The following is a 19,811-nucleotide window of genomic DNA, read 5'->3' as shown; positions in this document are numbered from 1 at the left end:
GGCGGGAAATACAGAAGCTGTGGGCCAATCAAAAGTTGGGAGACAGTGGGTATCGCCTGGTACAGGGGCAGTGGAACTACTGATCCCAGTTTGGGCTGGGGGCATCACATTGTGGCCATCTACCCAGAGACTATGTATGGAAAAAATAAAAATTGCTGCAACGTTAACCTTCCTAGGTGATTAATACAATGCGCAAACTCAGATCCTCACACCCTATTTTTCTGACTGCCCTGTAATTTCTGAACACTTGGCAACCACAGGCCACTAATAGCTTAATGAAGGAGCCAAATGCTTATTCAGTGGCTGATTGGAACATGCATGCTGAATGAGGATAGTGTTATCTAGTATTCAGACCCCAAACATTTGGTACTGACCCATAAAAACAGACCTTAAAAAGTTATTATTCTTTTACTTAATTATTTTTCAGCTTTTGCAAAGTTATGTATTTTTGCAATATACTTCATTACCTTATTTTGCTTCCTTCTCCCACAAGCACCATGCTGTAGTGCTCTTTTAACTGCCTAGTTCAAGCTCCCTAAGAATCTTCTTTCAGCTGCTGCTCAGTAAGAATCCACACTCTACTATCAGAAAACAAGCCTTTACCTGACTAAGAAGACAGGGAATGTCCCTAAAGGGGGCTTTACACGCAGCGATATCGCTAGCGAGCGTACCCGCCCCCGTCGTTTGTGCGCTACGGGCAAATCGCTGCCCGTGGCGCACAATATTGTTAGGACCCGTCACACGGACTTACCTGCCTAGCGACGTCGCTGTGGCCGGCGAACCGCCTTCTTTCTAGGGGGGCAGTTTGTGCGGCGTCACAGCGGCGTCACTAAGTGGCCGCCCAATAGAAGCAGAGGGGCGGAGATGAGCGGCCGTAACATCCCGCCCTCCTCCTTCCTTCCTCATTGCCGGCAGCCACACGTAAGCTGTAGTTTGTCGTTCCCGAGGTGTAACACGTAGCGATGTGTGCTGCCTCGGGAACGACAAACAACCTGCGTCCTCAACAATCAACGATTTTTTGAAAATGAACGACGTGTCAACGATTGACGATTTGGTGAGTATTTTCCATCGTTAACGGCCGCTCGTTGGTGTCACACGCAACGACGTCGCTAACAATGCCGGATGTGCGTCACGGAATCCGTGACCCCGGCAATATATCATTAGATACGTCGCTGCGTGTAACGGGGCCTTAATTCCGAGTAGGGATTCTTGCTAAGCAGCCACTGAAAGCAGATTCTTAGGAAGCTGGAACTAAGCAGTTAAAACAGCACTGCACAATAGTGCTTGAGAGAGAAGGAAGCAAAATAATGCAATGAAGTATATCACAAAAAAACATACATTTGATTAGTAATAAAATGCACTAATTGAATTATAATATTGTTGATCAACACTCAATATATCAGATGAGAATAGTGGTCTTTCCAAATTTGACTTTGAGGGTAACCCAGTTCATAAGAAGATTAACTTTGGTTGTTGGTTCTATCATGTGGTGTTCAGCTCTGCACATCTGCTGGCACAATGGCGTCAGACTCTGTTCACACTACTGAGTCTGACAAGCAACCTGAAATTTCTGGTTTGTTCAGCAAGAGCCAGGCGTCGGCTGGTTCAAGGTCACTGGTCTTCAGCCCTGCAGGAGTTAATCACTGCAGACTGGTGAGCAGGACCTGAGAGCTCAGGCTACTGATTGCCAAGTGCAGCTGTCTCCTCCGTGTTTAGTGCACAGCTTCCTTCCTGTATGCGCCGATTATAGCTTCAGCAGAGCTCCAGTGATCCCGGTCTTGGCGTTTCTCCTGTTCATGGTGATCCATGCTGCGCTTTTGAATGTTGTGAGCGTTCCCCTGTTGTACATTTCTTCCTCCCCTTTTTCGTTACTCCCCAATACACATATTGTCTCTCCTGTGTGTTTTGAGTGCTGGTTGTATGAGTTTCCGTTCTCCCTTCTCCGTGTTGTTTTGTTGGGGTTTTGTTTGTTTTTCTGGCCCACCCCGAGGGTGTGGGAGAGAAGGAGTAAGATCAGAACCCGGACAGGAATTAGGGTCATGCTGGGGGCTTAGACCTGGCTACCATCAAACCTACCTCCGAGATAAGGGACAGCACAGGGTCGAAGTCTGAGGGCCAGTTTAGGGGCCCCTGTCCTATCTCCATACACCCTGTGACAAGTATATGTTTCATTGCTGATAATTTTATGATAATTTTATTACTGTATTTATTTTTTTAGATGTATTAATGAATAAATATACCTGGATCTTCCCAAGCCACAAATGCAGAATATGGTCCCAGGACAGTGATATTATATGGAACAGGTATTTGCTCTGGCGTTTCCACTGGCGTTTCTACCATATAGACATGGCTGATGTTGCTTCCTGCTTCATTTTGGGCTTCCAGCTGGTAGAAATAACTAGAAAAAAAAGATTTATATGGTAATTAGTAATACTAGATATAGATAAAACCAATCCTTTTGAGCACCAAACTAAAAGTTGCCATAGACACCAGATATTGGACTGTCCTGCCATTACAGGGACATCCTGACTCATCCCTGATGGCAACGGGGAAAAGAAGGAAGGGCATGTTGGATTTCAATATGCCCAATACTTTTTGTCCTCTTGCCCTCCCCCTCCTTGCTACTATATCAAAGGGGTACTTTGCACGCTGTGACATCGCTAGCCGATGCTAGCGATGTCGAGCGCGATAGTACCCGCCCCCGTCGCACATGCAATATCTAGTGATAGCTGCCATAGCGAACATTATCGCTACGGCAGCTTCACACGCACTTACCTGCCCTGCGACGTTGCTCTGGCTGGCGACCCGTCTCCTTCCTAAAGGGGCGGGTCGTGCGGCGTCATAGCGACGTCACACGGCAGGCGGCCAATAGAAGTGGAGGGGCGGAGATGAGCGGGACGTAAACATCCCGCCCACCTCCTTCCTTCCGCATTGCCGGCGGGACGCAGGTAAGGAAATGTTCCTCGCTCCTGCGGCTTCACACACAGCGATGTGTGCTGCTGCAGGAACGAGGAACAACATCGTATCACCTATCGGTCCGACATTATGAAAATGTCCGACACTACACAGATTGCCGATAAACTACACTTTTGCGATCGTTTATCGGCGCATGTAGACTTTACACGTTGCAACATCGTTACTGGCGCCGGATGTGCGTCACTTTCGATTTGACCCCGACGATATCGCAGTAGCGATGTCGCAACGTGCAAAGTAACCCTAACACTAAGGGGTACTTTTCACATTGCGACATAGCTACTGAAATATCGTCGGGGTCACGGTTGTTGTGACGCACATCCGGCGCCAGTAGCGACATCGCAATGTGTAAATCCTAGGAGCGACGATGAACGGGCGTGAAACAGTCAAAAATCGTTGATCTGTGTCACGTCGTTCATTTCCATAATGTCAGTCCTGTTGTTGATTCGATGTTGTTTGTCGCTCCTGCGGCAGCATACATCGCTGTGTGTGAAGCCGCAGGACCGACAAACATCTCCTTACCTGCGTCCCGCCGCCAATGTGGAAGGAAGGAGGTGGGCGGGATGTTACGTCCCGCTCATCTCCGCCCCTCTGCTTCTATTGGCCGGCCGCTTAGTGACGTCGTGGTGACGTCAAACGCTCCTCCCCCTTGAAGGAGGGATTGTTCGGCAGTCACCGCGGCGTCGCCGACAAGGTATGTGCGTGTGAAGCTGCCGTAGCGATAATGTTCGCTATGGCAGGAACCACAAGAAATCGCATGTGCGACAGGGGCGGGTGCTATCGCGCCGCACATCGCTAGCATCAGCTAGCGATGTCGCAGCGTGCAAAGTACGCGTAAGAAAAAGGAGGGGAGATCAGAAAACCATTAGTATCAGGAACTTCACATGAATTTACAACTTGCTTGCAGATCATTCAGCTAGATAAATTAGATTAGACATTTTTTAATGAACACTATTTATAAAATTGGCTTAACTTACATTTAGGAAGCAATTTGCAATTCGATTCATGCGAATCACCAAAAAAAAGACTACTGCCATTTTAAGCAAAAGAGAATATTGTATGAGCCAGAGAAGTTCAGTGCTGTCAGCTTTCCCACAAATGCCTTGCAGGTACACCGAAGAACAAAAGGGTAACAATGTTTGCAACTTTTGACTTTAATCTCCATATCTCACCATTCACTACAACTTTCAACATGAGACAACCTTCATTTTACAGACTTTATCATCTCGGCAATCTCATTTATAAATGTGGCTTGCAGCTATTTAGCATATGATTAGTTATGCAGATTCTTGTCATATCACTGCATTGTTACTGTTTTGCTCCTAAAAAAATCCAAATTTAAATTTTTATTATTTTGTTAGTATTTTGTAAATCCACCTTTGGCTTTCAGCACTGCCTGAATCCTTCTGGGCTCTCAATCAGATTCATGCATGTTTCAACCAAAATCTATCCCAGGTCTCTTCTACACGTTCCCAATGTTGGTGTATACTGGTCTACTCACTTGGCGTTGTATACAGCTTTTTCTACAACTCCACCCACAAGTGTTGGATTGAGTTGAGTTCGGGGGCCTCTGGGGAAAATCCAGCACCTCTACTTCATTGTCATTGAACCATTTCTTCTCCAATCTTGTTGTAGGCTTCGGGTCATTGTCCTGCTGGAACACTACATCGTCCTTTTCATACCCATAGTACTCGAGTGTATGAAGTAACTCGTCTTGTAAAATACTCACATATATGTCAGCATTGAGACCACCATCGATCCTGGTCAAGAATCCAACAGTTTTGTTTGTGAAACAACTCTATATCATAAGGCTTCCACCACCGTACTTGACAGTTCCTTCACTTTCTCGATCTGTTAGCCCCTTTTTCCCTAGTTTCTTCCAGACCCATTTGCCCATCAGAGCCATCTATTGACTTTCGTCGCATCCCTTCAAATCACCCATTTCCAATCTCCCACTTTTCGTAGTTATTTTCAGACACGAGCTTACGTTTCTTATGATGATATTGAAGTTGAGGCTTCTCCCTTTTTTTTCTGACCACCATTCCAGACTTGTGTAACGTGTGTCGCCCGGTGCTTACATGGACATCTGTGATCTCACTATTATGAAGCATATGAGCCGCCTCCACTGCCGGGTTTGTCTCCCCAGAATTGATAGACCTTGTGATGAGCAGACTTGTTGACTCCGATATTTTGCCTGGACGTCCACCTCTTGGCTCTTGAAAGGATGGACAGACTTCATTTTTTATTCTTCCACCTGTCATGGCCTCATCACATTATGCCTTTTTGCAATTCTCTTTCCCGAGAGACCGCTATCGATGGGCTGGATGCTGCTGCTTCTCTTTTCTTGGGAAATCTTCTTCATGGCTGATCCTCGATTCTAACCAGTGACTTTTCACTTGGGAATCAACCTAATAACACACTGAGCTATTACTGAATGTGAGGACAGATTATAATTTGTAGTATACAGGAAGAAAAAGATTGTTCTACCACCAGAAACAAAGAACTAACAATGCAGAGACATGACAAGACTCTGTATAACTAATTATATTCTAAATAGTTCAAAGTCAAATTTATGTATGAGATAGCCAAAATGATTGTCTATAAAATGAAGGTCGTCTCACGCTTAAAGCTGTAGTGGATGGTGAGATATGGAGCCTGAAAGTCAAAAGGTCAAACATTGTTACCCTTTTGCTCGTTGGTGTACCTGTAAGGTATTATAGGCATGCCCATAGCATCGCATCTTAGGTCCTGTGAGGCGTCTTTGGCTCATATAATATTATGCTTGGGTTAAAATGGTGGTGGTCTGTTTTGTGTATCAGTATACATGATATTGCACAATCAATCAGGATGGACTATCATGGTCTGTATAAAAGCAAAGGCAGGGAATGCAGCACCTATTTTTATGGTGAATGTAGATAATAGAAGTCATCACAACTTAGACATTCATATTAGGAGAGAAAACAAAAAAAAAAAAAACTGTACAGATAAGGGCCACTTACACGCTACGATATCACTAACGATATATCGTCGGGGTCACGGTGTTTGTGACGCACATACGGCGTCGTTAGCGACATCGTAGCGTGTAACACCTTTGAGCGACCGTAAACGATCGCAAAAGAGGTGAAAATCGTTGGTCCTGGAGAGGTCGTTTACTTACCAAAAATCATTATGTGTGACAACGCAGGAACGAGGAACAATCGCTCACCTGCATCCAGTGGGAATGCGGAAGGAAGGAGGTCGGCAGCATGTTCCAGCCGCTCATCTCCGCCCCTCCGCATCTATTGGGCGGCCGCTTAGTGACGCCGCTGTGACACCAAATGAACTGCCCCCTTAGAAAGGAGGCGACGTCGCTAGGCAGGTAAGTACGTGTGACGGCTCCTAATGAGGTTGTGCGCCACGGGCAGCGATTTGTCTGTGATGCACAACCGACGGGGGTGGGTACGCTCGCTAGCAATATCGATACCGATATCGCAGCGTGTAAAGTACCCTATAGTGTGTGACAGCAAAGCAGTGATAAACAGTTACCAACCTTTTACCTATAGCCATATATGTAGAGCTCATTGTGACATTACTAAGGCTTTGCTTACTCTAAAGAGCTGGAAAAGTGATCATTACAGTCCTAGGAAACCTCAGAGTGTTACACACATCTTGGAGGCTTTGCAAGACCTGCGATTTGCAGCAAATCGATTGGCTATTAATCACTTTTATTGGACAAATTTGGCAAAGCTTGAAAATTTAATTACCGAAAGATTCACTCATCTCTAGGTCATAGAGATTAAATTAAACCAGAACGCACCTTAAAGGGATTGTGCCACAGTTAGGTTAGGCCATGGGTTGAACTCGATGGATTAGTCTACCTTCAACCTTAAACACTATGAAACGATGAAACCTTTATCATCTATACACAGGAGTATAATCGATGGAGGTCAAAGTTCTGAAACCCACCCATTCATCCTGAGAGTGGAGCGCAAAACTTTCCCTCTGTTAGTGAAGCAGGAGTTAGCATCTACAACAACCACTTCTATACACACTTAAAGGGGTTGTCTAAGAGACAAGGTGCAGTAGCCAGGATCGGCCACTAAACAACATGTGAATCTGTGCCATTCCACCTTTGACCATTATTTACATCTATTCAGAATTATAGCAGATAGCAGCTCATCCATTGGGATGTTGGACCCCACCGATGTGATATTTCGTGACTAGAGATGGGCGGATAGTATCGACTCGTGTTCGGATTATTCATAACAAATCCCAAAGTTCTATTCCGGTGTTCGTCACGAATAACTAACCCAATGCAAGTCAATGGGGAACCCAAGCATTTTTCATAAAGATTTCCTAGAAAAATATTCAGGTTCCCCATTGACTTGCATTAGGTTCGTTATTCATGACGAATACTGGATTAGTATTTTGGGCTTTATTATAAATAATCCAAACACGAATAGTTAATATTCGCCCATCACTATTGATGACCTATCCTACAGATAGGTCCTGAACCAAAGAAAAGGAGAAATTGGTGGTCTTGTGTGGACTCTACACAAGATGAAGGGGACCACCAACCAGGTCTCTATTACAAAGGTTTATTATTGGCTATGTGTTTCGAGTACGATCAGCCCTCTTCATCAGGCACATATACAACAGTTGTATATGTGCCTGATTAAGAGGAAAGCTCATCCTCGAAATGCGTAGCCAAATAATAAACCTTATTAACCCCTTCAGCCCCCGGGCATTTTGTGTTTTTCCGTTTTGTTTTTTTTTTCATCTCTTTCTTCCGTGATCCGTAACGTTTTTATTTTTCCGTCAATCTTGCCAAATAAGGGCTTGTTTTTTGCGGGACGAGTTGTACTTTTAAATGAAACTATAAGTTTTACCATATATTGTACTGTAAAATGGCAAAAAAATTCCAAGTTCGGAAAAATTGCAAAAAAAGTGTGATCGCACAATAGTTTTGGGGATATTTTATTCACCGTGTTCACTATACGGTAAAACTGATGTGCCATTGTGATGCCTGAGGTCAGTGCGAGTTTGAAGACACCAAAACGTATATAGGTTTACTTGTACTTAAGGGATTAAAAAAAATTCACAAGCTTGTCCAAAAAAAGTGGCGCACGTTTTGCGCCATTTTCCAAAACCCGTAGCGTTCTCATTTTTCTGGATCTATGGCTCAGTGATGCCTTATTTTTTGCATCTCGAACTGATGTTTCTAATGCTACAATTTTTGCGCAGATGCTACGTTTTGATCTCCTGTTATTGCATTTTGACCAAAATTTGCAGAGACCAAAAAACGAAATTTTGGCGTTTGGAATTTTTTTTGCCTCTCGCCGTTTACCAATCAGATTAATTGATTTTATATTTTGATAGATCGGGCATTTCTGAATGCGGCGATACCAAATATATTTTTTATTTTTTTAACCCTTTAATTTTCAATGGGGTGAAAGGGGGGTGATTTGAACCTTTAGGTTTTTTTATTTTTTTTTTAAAATGTTTAAAATTTTTTTTAACTTTTTTTATTTTACTAGTCCCCCTAGGGGGCTATAGCGATCAGCAATCCGATTTCTCTTCCATATCTCCAGATCATAGCTACAGAGCTGAGAACTGCAGATATGGTCCTTTATTTTCAATGCCGGCTTTTCACATGACCCTGTGCTACCATGGCAACCACCGAAAGTCACGTGATCATGTCACATGACTTCCGATGGGGGCGGGGTAAGTCACTGTAATGGTGGCGCGCATATACATCTCGCTGACCGATTTTGGCAGCGAGATGTAAGGGGTTAATAATCGCGGGTGGAAGCGATTCCACTCGGGATTAGCATGCACACATGTCAGCTGTTGAAAACAGCTGATATGTGCGCGGATCGCCGCAACCTGCCCACGGCAGGGGGCGGGAATTAACCTTACACGATCCATGACGTACCTAGTATGTCATAGGTCGTTAAGGGGTTAAGAGAGTCGCTAGTGAAAGGGGGGAAGTTATGACCCCTGATAACAACCTGCAGCTCACCCTCACTGCCCTCACCAGCCCTATACAGGTTCCGCACATGTCGCTGCGCAGGAATACCTCAGCCCTAGGCAAACCGGTTGGAGCTATTCGTCAACACCACTATCACTAAAGGAAGACACAAGGGAATGATACAGGGGAAACACAAAAGCTATCACCAGAGCCCTGGTAAATAGCAAAAGACAACACTTATCTGAACCGCAGCAATTACAGAAGTCTGGGGCAACATAAGACGACCTCTCCAGAAATCAGCAAGGAACAAAACTATAAACTGCACCCAAATCCCCTCAGGGTGAGGTTTATAAAGGGAGTCAGAGGCTGGAAACTGAGAGGAAAAACTGACAGATTCCCAGGGTCCTAGTGTCTGCAGCAGCAGAAACAGGAAACGGTCAAATATAACATGTGCTGCCAATCTCTGAGATTTTATAACAAATCGCTGCCACTGGAATTTCAGCGGCCATGACACCTCTGTGACAGGTGCCCTTGATCCTGTGCAGCGTCCATACAAGACTGCAGATTTTTCCTTTTCTCTTGAGCTCTTGTGCGGCTGCACATGTTGCACCAATGGTATGTCCACGCTTGATCCCATGGATAGCCCTTTTAAAGGATTTTTCCAGGATCAGAACTTTGATGGCCCATAGTTGGTGTCAGGCAAGTCATAAGTTTGAGGGGGTCCTCGCACACTTAGTAATAAGTAGAGAACAGATATAGACTCCTTGAGACCATGAATTATATGATCATTTTATTCCATGATGGTGTTAGCCGTAGACCTAGAGTTATATTCCAACATGGCGTCTTAGTATTACTCTTGGATTATGGTGCTGGAACATGAGCTTGAATAACTACGTGCAAGCAAGTGTAACAATTTAGGATTGGCAAAAATTGATGTGAATGTGAGCTGTGGGATTTCTTGGTGCTAATTATACGGTACATACCAGATAATAAATACATAGATATAATAAAAAGAATACATACAGTTTACAAATATTGACTATTAGTCATTATCTGCGCTGTCCCTTTAAATATTGTCTACGACGGGAGGATGTTTTTTAGACTTTAAATAGCGGCTAAACTTTTTATACTAAAGTCTTTCCTTCGTTTTTATGGATGATCTCCTTTTATTACTGAATTGCAGGGAAAGCAGCCGGCAGTCAATACTCGTCTCTTCAATATGTGCAATGACAAAAGTCCTGCAGGGGTTTTCGTCAATGTCTTTTAATGATTAAGCAATAACGATTTTTCCCTTTTTAAAAAGGAAGTAAAAGTCTTGTTTGTCCCGTACCCCAGATACAATATCATTGTTAATCATTGCTTGAAAGCTTAATATAGATCAGCGTTAAACATTACCTGCTGTTGGGCTGCAGGCCAATATCGGTGAAATTCAGATATTCACCACTTCTTGTGGAAATGACTGCCCCGTTCCGTATCAGTCTATACTCAGAAATCATCCCGTTGGGCTTCTCGGGTTCCCTCCAATATAGTTCCAGCGCTGATGAATTGATTGTGACGTGGAGAGGATCCTGCCAAACTCCTAGACCATAAAAAGAGCAGAAGACGCCGTTATTTTACTGTTTGTTTAGATGGTATTTTTACATATTGTTTTATCGTGTTGTTATTTTTTATTATTACATTCTTAGATTTATTTTACATGCTTTATAACAAGAATGAAAGAAGCAAAGATGTTAACGTTTGCTTTTCTATTTATAAAATCCCTTTTATAAGACTTAATAAAGGCATATGGATGTCATACAGGGGAGCACAGTCTCAGGAGCCCCTATAAAAGCCAGAGAAATAATTGCTATAAAAAAACTCACAGATTACTTATGATTTTTCATTGGAGCTTTGGCTGAGGAGACACAATGATATTTAGAGGATCTTGGCTCCTGAAAGGGAATCTGTCACAGGTTTTTGCTATTTTATCAGCAAGCATAAAGATCAAAAAACCCCTAATAAGAACCCACGAAGATTCAAATAAAAGTGAATAGTGACAAATTCATAATATAAAACATTATTATTATTATTTATTATTATAGCGCCATTTATTCCATGGCGCTTTACAAGTGAAAGAGGGTATACGTTCAACAATCATTAACAGTACAAAACAGGCTGGTATAGGAGGAGAGAGGACCCTGCCCGCGAGGGCTCACAGTCTACAGGGAATGGGTGATGGTACAATAGGTGAGGACAGAGCTGGTTGCGCAGTGGTCTACTGGACTGAGGGTTATTGTAGATTGTAGGCTTGTTGGAAGAGGTGGGTCTTGAGGTTCCTCTTGAAGCTTTCCACGGTAGGGGAGAGTCTGATGTGCTGAGGTAGAGCGTTCCAGAGTATGGGGGAGGCACAGGAGAAATCTTGTACGCGATTGTGGGAAGAGGAGATAAGAGAGGAGCAGAGAAGGAGATCTTGTGAGGATCTGAGGTTGCATGCAGGTAGGTACCGGGAGACTAGGTCACAGATTAGGGAGGAGACAGGTTGTGCATGGCTTTGTAAGTCATGGTTAGTGTTTTGAACTGGAGTCATTGGGTGATGGGAACACATAATTTTTTTTTTAACCATTAAAAACATCTTATACATAATAAATATAAGGAATTAATACTGGACTGGATCAAGTTTCCCAAATGTTAGCTGCGGATTATCAGGTTATAAAGTGCCTAGTATAATGATCATATTCTAAAAATAAATAGTTATATCTAACAAAGTGCTTAGTGTTGTGAATACATTTCAACTAGGTTCCAGTTTGGGGCTCCCTCTTGTGGTCAGTGATGGTATTGAAGTTGGCTTGCGGAATAGAAATCAGACAGCTGAGGATAATTGGCAATCAGGTGGTTTTGACTGGGCCTATATAACTGAGTAGTGTTCTCTTGTTCCTTGCCGGTGCTCAATGTTGTCTCTTGTGTGCTAAGAACATTCTGAAGCCAGCCCTTCCTTCTGTGTCTACCAGAACTCCTTTCAGATAAGTTTAGTTTTTGTACCTCTGCTGGTGATTTCCACTTTTTTGTTGTTTTTTCTGTTTAGCTACAAAGGCTTATTTCCTGATTTTGCCTGTGTGGAGTTCTGGGTGGAGTTGGATCATTCCCTGCTGGGAGTGTGTGTATCTTGCTCCATATTCTGCTATGTATTTTGTTTTGTCATGCTTGATACTAATTTCAGTCTCTTCACTATATTAGTGTTTTGTTTGGATCCCAGTAACACCTGAGTACTGATATAGTGGGGGAGAGTCCGTGTGGGCTCAGTATTTTTCCATATCAGGAGTGTTGGTTCTTTTTCTAGGGTATTGCATGGCTGCAGACAGTGATCTTTTCTGTCCGTTCCTATTTAGATAGCTTGGGCCTCATCTTTGCTGAATCCGTTTTCTACCTGTGTATTATGTTTTCCTACATCACCGTCATCTATATTTGTGGGGGGGCTATCTATATCTTTGGGGACTGCTCCGAGGCAGATTAGCCTTTCCTGTATTTCTCTCTGTAGGAATAATTAGTTCTCTGGCTGTGTCGAGGCGACCAGGTCATCGTAGGCACGTCCCACGGCTACTTCTAGTTGTGTGTCAGTGTTAGGTCGGCAGTTTGCTGAGATTTCAACCACTCTGGTAACATTCTGTGTTTCCTGATTTTTTTGTCCTTTTTCTGATCCTCCTCGGTCACTGAGTCATAACAGCTTAGTGCAGTGACTATATTCTAATAATGGATAGTTATATATAACCAGATGTTTATGTAAGTGAGAAGGTATTCCCCAGGCTTAAAACATGCCAAATAGATATAAATAGATCTAATGTATAAAAATAGTATGGGGGCACTATACCTTTAAATTTAAATTGAGCGTCCCCTGAAGAGGACATCGCTTGAAACGCGCGTCGGGGTTTAGTGGTATACAGGATCTTTGACCAATTTAAAGGTATAGTGCCCCATACTATTTTTTATAAATTAGATCTATTTATATCTATGTGGCATGTTTTAAGCCTGGGGAATACCTTCTCACTTACATAAACATGTGTTTATACATAACTATCCATTATTAAAATACAGTCACTGCACTAAGCACTTTGTTGTATATAACTATTTATTATTAGAATATTGTCATTGCACTAGGCAGTTTATAACCTGATAATCCGCAGCTAACATTTGGGAACTTAATCCAGTCCAGTATTTATTCCTTATATTTATTATGTATATGATATTTTTAATGGTTAAAGAGTAAATAAGATTTATGTTTTATATTATGAGTTGGTCACTATTCCCTTTTATTTGAATCTTTGTGGGTTCTTATTAGGTTTTTTTATCTTTATGAATGTACTAGCTGTAGTACCCGGGCGTTGCCTGGGATAGTAACTGTCTCTCTGTCACTTTCCCAGTCTCTGTTTCGCTGTATGTCTCTCTGTCTGTGTCTTTCTTTGTCTGTCTGTGTCTATGTCTCTGTCTGTCTGTTTCTATCTCTCTGTCTGTATTTGTATCAGTCTATCTGTCTCCATCTCTGTGTCTGTCTGTCTCTCTCTCTATGTCTGTCTCTATATGTGTGTCTGTCTCTTTCCCCGTCTGTCTCTTTCCCCGTCTGTCTCTTTCCCCGTCTGTCTCTTTCCCCGTCTGTCTCTTTCCCCGTCTGTCTCTTTCCCCGTCTGTCTCTTTCCCCGTCTGTCTCTTTCCCCGTCTGTCTCTTTCCCCGTCTGTCTCTTTCCAAGTCTGTCTCTTTCCAAGTCTGTCTCTTTGCCCATCTGTCTCTTTCCCAGTCTGTCTCTTTGCCAGTCTGTCTCTTTGCCAGTCTGTCTCTTTGCCTGTCTGTCTCTTTGCCTGTCTGTCTCTTTGCCTGTCTGTCTCTTTGCCTGTCTGTCTCTTTGCCTGTCTGTCTCTTTGCCTGTCTGTTTCTTTGCCTGTCTGTCTCTTTGCCTGTCTGTCTCTGTCTGTGTCTGTCTCTTTCTGTCTCTCTCTATCCGTCTCACCACCGACATATTATTACCTCACACATGAACTTCTTTTACTAACAGTTTATTTTGTTCCTATAGCAACCACTGACAGTTGCTATTAATAGCTTGTAGCTCCCACCTCCATTCAGTTTAATGGTTGCAGGATTTTGGAAAGTAACTGTAAAGCACGGGTTCAATTTTCCCATCAAAACATAGTCTATGACGTTCCCTGGGTCACATGAGGCGTTTGTGCAAAATTTCGTGATTGTAAATGTGACGGTGCGGATTCCTTTAGTGGACATACACACATACATACAAACATACACACATACACACACACTGAGCTTTATATATTAGATTATAGTGGCATTATACGGAATATTTTGATTACTTAATCAGAGAGCAGTATAATGTAGGGGTAGAGCAAGTTCTCAATGTGGGGGGATGAAAAGGTTAAAAGCCGTGCAGCAGGGAAAGAAATCCTAAAACTCAGTTGAATGAATGAATGATCCTATAACTCAGGCTGATGGATGTTCTTTATTTGTCAAAGCGTTTCATCGATAATCCTCCTTCTTCAGGACAAAAATCAGTTGTGATTTTGGTCCTGAAGAAGGAGGATTATCTCTGAAATAATAATTGACAAATAAAGATCACGTACACAAAAAATAAAACTTTAGTATGAAGCAATAAATTAATTTTCCCTGTGCAATTTATTATCATTATACATAACTAAATTTATGGACATCTGTAGTTTGATTTCTTTGCCTGTGTGGGTAGGATGAGTTGTTACTGACATCTAGTGCCAACTTCATTTCAATAGCACCTTTACAAATATATTTACTTAGAAAATTGGTGACATGTTCAATACTTTTTTCAACTGCTGTATATAATATTTTATTTACATGTGACTATCGATAATGATAAAAAAATATATCTTGAGTAGCCACAGGTGGCTGAGGTTTCCTGTAGGGCACTCAGTAGTTAGCTTTGCTGTATGGTTTGGGGCAGTATAAGCAGAGTCATATTATAATGTGGGGAATTTACTTTTTGTTTTCTTTCTGAAGGTCTAAAAAAGGCTAAAAAGTAACAATATACACGCACAGATAAGAGTCACAGATAAAATGCAGATTCTCGGTCACTCCCTGGTCTTGGGGGAAGGGGCTATACATGAAGCTCTTGCATTGTCCGTCTCCAGGTGGAGCTTATCTATAGGCAGTGGCAAACCTTCTGGTACCGCCATCCGGGTAGACAAAGATAAATTATTCTTAGTTTGCATGGTTCAAATATGTTACTTAGGACTTCTTACCTTCAGGAGGGGCTTGTGATGTCCAACCTGATACTGTTTCACTACTATTGCATCCTACAGAAGTGCAGACTGTGAGGAAGAAGAGATATTGTGTATATGGCTGAAGGCCTAGAGGAAAGAAAACAAGAGAAAAAAGTAATAAAAAATCCCATAAAATACAATAGAGATGGACCTTGTTATGTGTAGTAAAATGGTGCAACGCTAGGTACAGGAAAGTATGAAACGAGTGGCAAATGGTAAGGGAAGGCGACCTCTGCGTCTAGGGAAGGGGGAGATGGTGACTCCTGACCAAACCTGCCGCTGGTCCCTGGGGTCCCTCACCACCCTAAATAGGTTCCGCACCTATGCGCTGAGCAGGATACCGGGCCCTAGGTATCCCTAGTGCTGGACCCTAAATAGGGAACGGTTGGCATGAGCTCTTTGTCAACTCCACTAAAAACTAAAGGAAGACACAAGGAGGACACACAGGGGGAAAATGCATGAACTGCTTCTCCACAGATGACTTAAGTAAAAGTTCAGCAAGCTTCAGCTTCAGCTATAGATGAGAGCAAGACACCTGCTTGCAACCAAAGCTAGAATGAACTGAATAATATCACCAGCACCAGTCTAGGGAAGAAGGGAGTATTTAAGCACCAATAGAATACTGATGATCAGCAGCTGGGTGGAAGGTGAGATCCTGCTGGGTCCTAAAGTGGGAAAGATGAAATCCAGCAGGAAAGCTACATATACCAATGAATACTGACAGCAGGAACAGTAGAAAGTCAAGGAGCATTTTGCGCAGCCAAACACTGTGACCTTCTATTGCCAGAAACTACATGACTGTCACACGTGACACCCGTGACAAATTGTTTCAGTGTAATTAACAAAACATATTGTATAATTTCAAAGCAGGTCATGTGATCGCTCAAAAAGATCACTCGTGGCTCCACCATAAACTTGCATGCAAGTTCTTGATGATGGAAGGTCCGACTCATCGGCAGAACAAGGCACTTTTATCCTCTGTAGAATGGAGCTATAGTGTACTTGTATGACTACTGCTCCATTGTTACGTCACCACCGGAGTCTGCTCCAGCGACTTCTGCTCCGATCGCCAGGCGACGCCGTGTTCCTGCCGTGGATGGTGCTGGTGATGGGAGAGGAATCGATGCCAGCGGCACCAGTGGGCGCAGGCTCCGATAATCCACTGGGCTGGGTTATCTTGGGATCTGCAGTACCACTGGCTGACTGTGGGTGGCGTGTGTCTTCCAGCTGAAGTTGCCAGCATTCAGCTACAGCCAATGGGAAGACACCACACCCTTCTTATTCCCCCTCCTGTCTGCTGACCTCTGCCAGAGATAGTTCTGATTTCCTGGGTCCTGGTCTGCCCTGTTCTGTTTTGTGATTCCTGTGTGCTGACTTCTGCGTGTTTTCTGACTACCCTTCTGCCTGCTGTTTTTGTTGCTTGCTGCCCGATACGGATTTGACCTCTGCTACGTTTTCCGATTATGTCCTTCTCTGTTGATTCTGTCGATGTTCTGCTATTCCTGGTTTGACCCTGCCTGACGACTACTCTCTCAGACTGCAGCCTTCCACAGGTAGTGATCTCCGGGGCCCTGTGTAACTCCAAATCCCTGTATAGGGGTTAAAGGGTTTCAGGGTTCTGGGGGTCCTGCTTGGTGAGTGGCTTCCCTCTAGTCTATCCATTACATCCCACCTGAGTCTGTTGATCAAGGCAGGCATTACATCCATGTTGCAACAGGGATAAAAAGATCTCCGTTGGGGGTCACTGTAATTAGACCCCCTCTAATCAGCAAGTTATTACCTACACAAACTAGAGAACTCCTTTAACACAGGGACATATATTTTGAGCAATGCCTCTAATGAGCATCTGGCCTTACTGTATAATATTTACATAGAAAGCGAAGGAGTGAACTATCAGAACAATTTTTCATTGTGGATGGAATTAACAGACACAGATGTTTCTGCTCTTAACTATTTGCAAAGTTTGTTAAAGGCGTTTTCCACTACTTTTTCACCCCTTTGCCTTATATCATAGCTCTTCAAAACGATACATTTTGTAATATACTTGTATTGGATGTATAGCTTCTATGAGCGCATCTCAGCAGGGATCACATAGTACTGGATTCTTATGCAGATTCTTTTTCCTCCTCTGTTATGTCTGATAGTTTCTCTTCTAGCACAGAAATCAGGCCGGAACGGAAAAAAAACAGAAGGAAGTTGTCACTGGGCTCCTGATGGTGGGTGTAGACATTTTGGAGTGAATCACAATTAGACTGCCTCGCAAGCTGAGCTGACAGTTTCATTCAGCAGTAATAGCAGGGGCTGACACCTTTGTTTTTGAAATGCAGATTGCAGCACTTCCCTAGCAAAGGGTTTAGGTAATTCACTCACTGATGTGGCCAGCTGAAAAGCGCAGAAAATTGCATAACGAACACCGTTAAAGGGCTGTACTGGCCATCTAACAATTGCCAACATCTTCAGCAGCACAGGGTGGAGAATAGAGGGGGCATGCTCAGTGCTGGATTATAGGCTACTGCAATGAAATTTGTAGTAAGTGAGCACAGGAAGCCAGGGGAGAGGAATGGATGGATGTAAACATCAGAGCTGCAGCTGCAGACACCAAATGATGCTATCTGCATGATAAGAGGTTTATATTACTGTAATAAGAGTATGGGTGTATTTAATAGCACATAATAGCACGATTGATGAATAAAAGATTAAATGACTTAGGGAAATGAGTAACTTCTTTAAGAACTCTAACTTCCCACAATACAAATTCAATGCTATATCACAAAATGCAGGCAAAAATATTGACAGACTGCGATTCAGTCCACTGGTTGGACACCTGTAGACATATATAGCATAAATTTCTCCCTACAGAGTATTGAAAAATCAGGTTTTGTTTTTCAAACTTCTTATTTCAGGATATGTTTAGCCAAGAAGAAAAGTTAGAAAGTAATGAAGGACACATCGGTAACTCTCAATGTAATCTCTAAACATACATGTCATCCATTGTTTGGACTGGAAAACGTTGTATCCTTCAGTATTGAGAAACGTCCATGGCTCATGGTTCTGAAAATTTGCCATTGTGCAATTGGGGTCTTGAGGCTAGTGTCACAGATGGCACCGGTGGTCAAGTCCAGTAGGCTCTAGTATCCGCGTAGAGTTGCCCAGTCATGGTCCAACCTCCATTATGAAGGACCTTTTTTTCACCAATTTTGATGATGCTCCCTATCGGTCTCCAAGCTATCCAAGGGCAGATGTCACAGGTGTGTCACGGGTGACGGTCAGTCATGCTGTTTCTGGCAATAGAAGGTCACAGCGTCTGGCTGTGCAAAATGCTCCCAACTTTCTATTGTTTCTGCTCTCAATATTTATTGTACTAGGTTTCTTTCTTGCTGGGTTTTCATCTCTTCCCATTTAGGATCCAGCGAAGCCCTCCTTCCATCCAGCTGCTGATTATCATTATTCCCCTTGTGCTTAAATACTCCCATCTTCCCTGGACTTGTGCTGTTGATATTTTCAGTTCATTCAAGCTCTGGTTGCAAGCAGGCGGCTTGAACTCATCTCATTGCTGAATCTTTTCTGAACTTCTCTATCTGTGGATAAGTAGTTCATACATTTTCCCCCGTGTGTCCTTGTGTTTTCTCTAGTCTTTAGTGGGGTTGACGAAGAGCTCATCCCCACCCATTCCCTATTTAGGGTCCAGCACTAGGGATACTAAAGCCTGCTTTAAAAGTTGCAATTTCGCATACGATTTCGTATGCGATTTGCAACGCCCTCATCGTATGTGTGGCACGTTCAATGTGTTGAACGTGCCGCACATACGAGTAACCCCCGTCACACGTACTTACCCGTCCATACGACCTCGATGTGGGCGGCGAACATCCACTTCCTGGAGTGGGAGAGACGATCGGCGTCACATCGATGTCACGCGGCAGCCGGCCAATAGAAGCGGAGGGGCGGAGCTGAGCGGGACGTAAACATCCGGCCCACCTCCTTCCTTCCGCATTGTGGGCAGGGAGCTACAGGACGCTGGTAAGATCTGTTCATCGTTCCCGGGGTGTCACACACTACAATGTGTGCTATGCCGAGTACGATGAACAATCTGATGTGCAATTCTAGAGACAGGTACGATGTGTATGCGATCAACGTTTTAACGTTCAATCGCAATCACACGTAGCTGTCACACACTGCAATGTACCTTACGATGCCGGATGTGCGTCACTTACGACGTGACCCCGCCGACACATTGTAAGATACATTGCAGCGTGTAAAGCGGGCTTTAGGGTTAGGTATCTTGCTCGGCGCATAGGTGCAGAACCTATCTAGGGTGGTGAGGGACCCCAGGGACCAGCAGTAGGTTTGGTCAGGGGTCACCATCTCCCCCTTCCCTAGACACAGGGTTTCCCTTCTCTTCCCTTTTGCCGTTCGCTTAGTACTTCCGGTACGTAGCGTGACAGCAGATTACTTTGTTGGTGCACAGGTAGCCACTGCCATATTTTTGAGCATCTTAGATTAATTGATAACCTTGGAGATTCTCTGTTACATTATCCAAAAGAAGATGACCCCTTAATTCTATATTTGCCCTACTAAATGAGTTTACTAAAAGCCGCTGGTTCCTGGTGACCCGTCTGCATTT

General features: G+C 43.4%; 1 protein-coding gene across 1 annotated transcript in view; it reads right to left on the bottom strand.

Annotated features, from left to right (window-relative positions):
- Window positions 1-19,811, bottom strand: part of USH2A (usherin) — a 1,098,211-nt gene that overhangs the window by 170,239 nt on the left and 908,161 nt on the right. Inside the window, exons 55-57 of the mRNA XM_075339131.1 lie at window positions 15,170-15,277; window positions 10,319-10,502; window positions 2,241-2,398 (exon numbers count right to left, since the gene is read on the bottom strand). Coding sequence (XP_075195246.1) covers window positions 2,241-2,398; window positions 10,319-10,502; window positions 15,170-15,277 — 450 coding nt within the window. The remainder of the gene's footprint in view (window positions 1-2,240; window positions 2,399-10,318; window positions 10,503-15,169; window positions 15,278-19,811) is intronic.

The sequence above is a fragment of the Anomaloglossus baeobatrachus genome, chromosome 3 (genome assembly GCF_048569485.1).
Source record: "Anomaloglossus baeobatrachus isolate aAnoBae1 chromosome 3, aAnoBae1.hap1, whole genome shotgun sequence".
In the NCBI taxonomy this organism is placed as follows: Eukaryota; Metazoa; Chordata; class Amphibia; order Anura; family Aromobatidae; genus Anomaloglossus; species Anomaloglossus baeobatrachus.
This window is presented reverse-complemented; position numbering and strand designations above follow the sequence as displayed.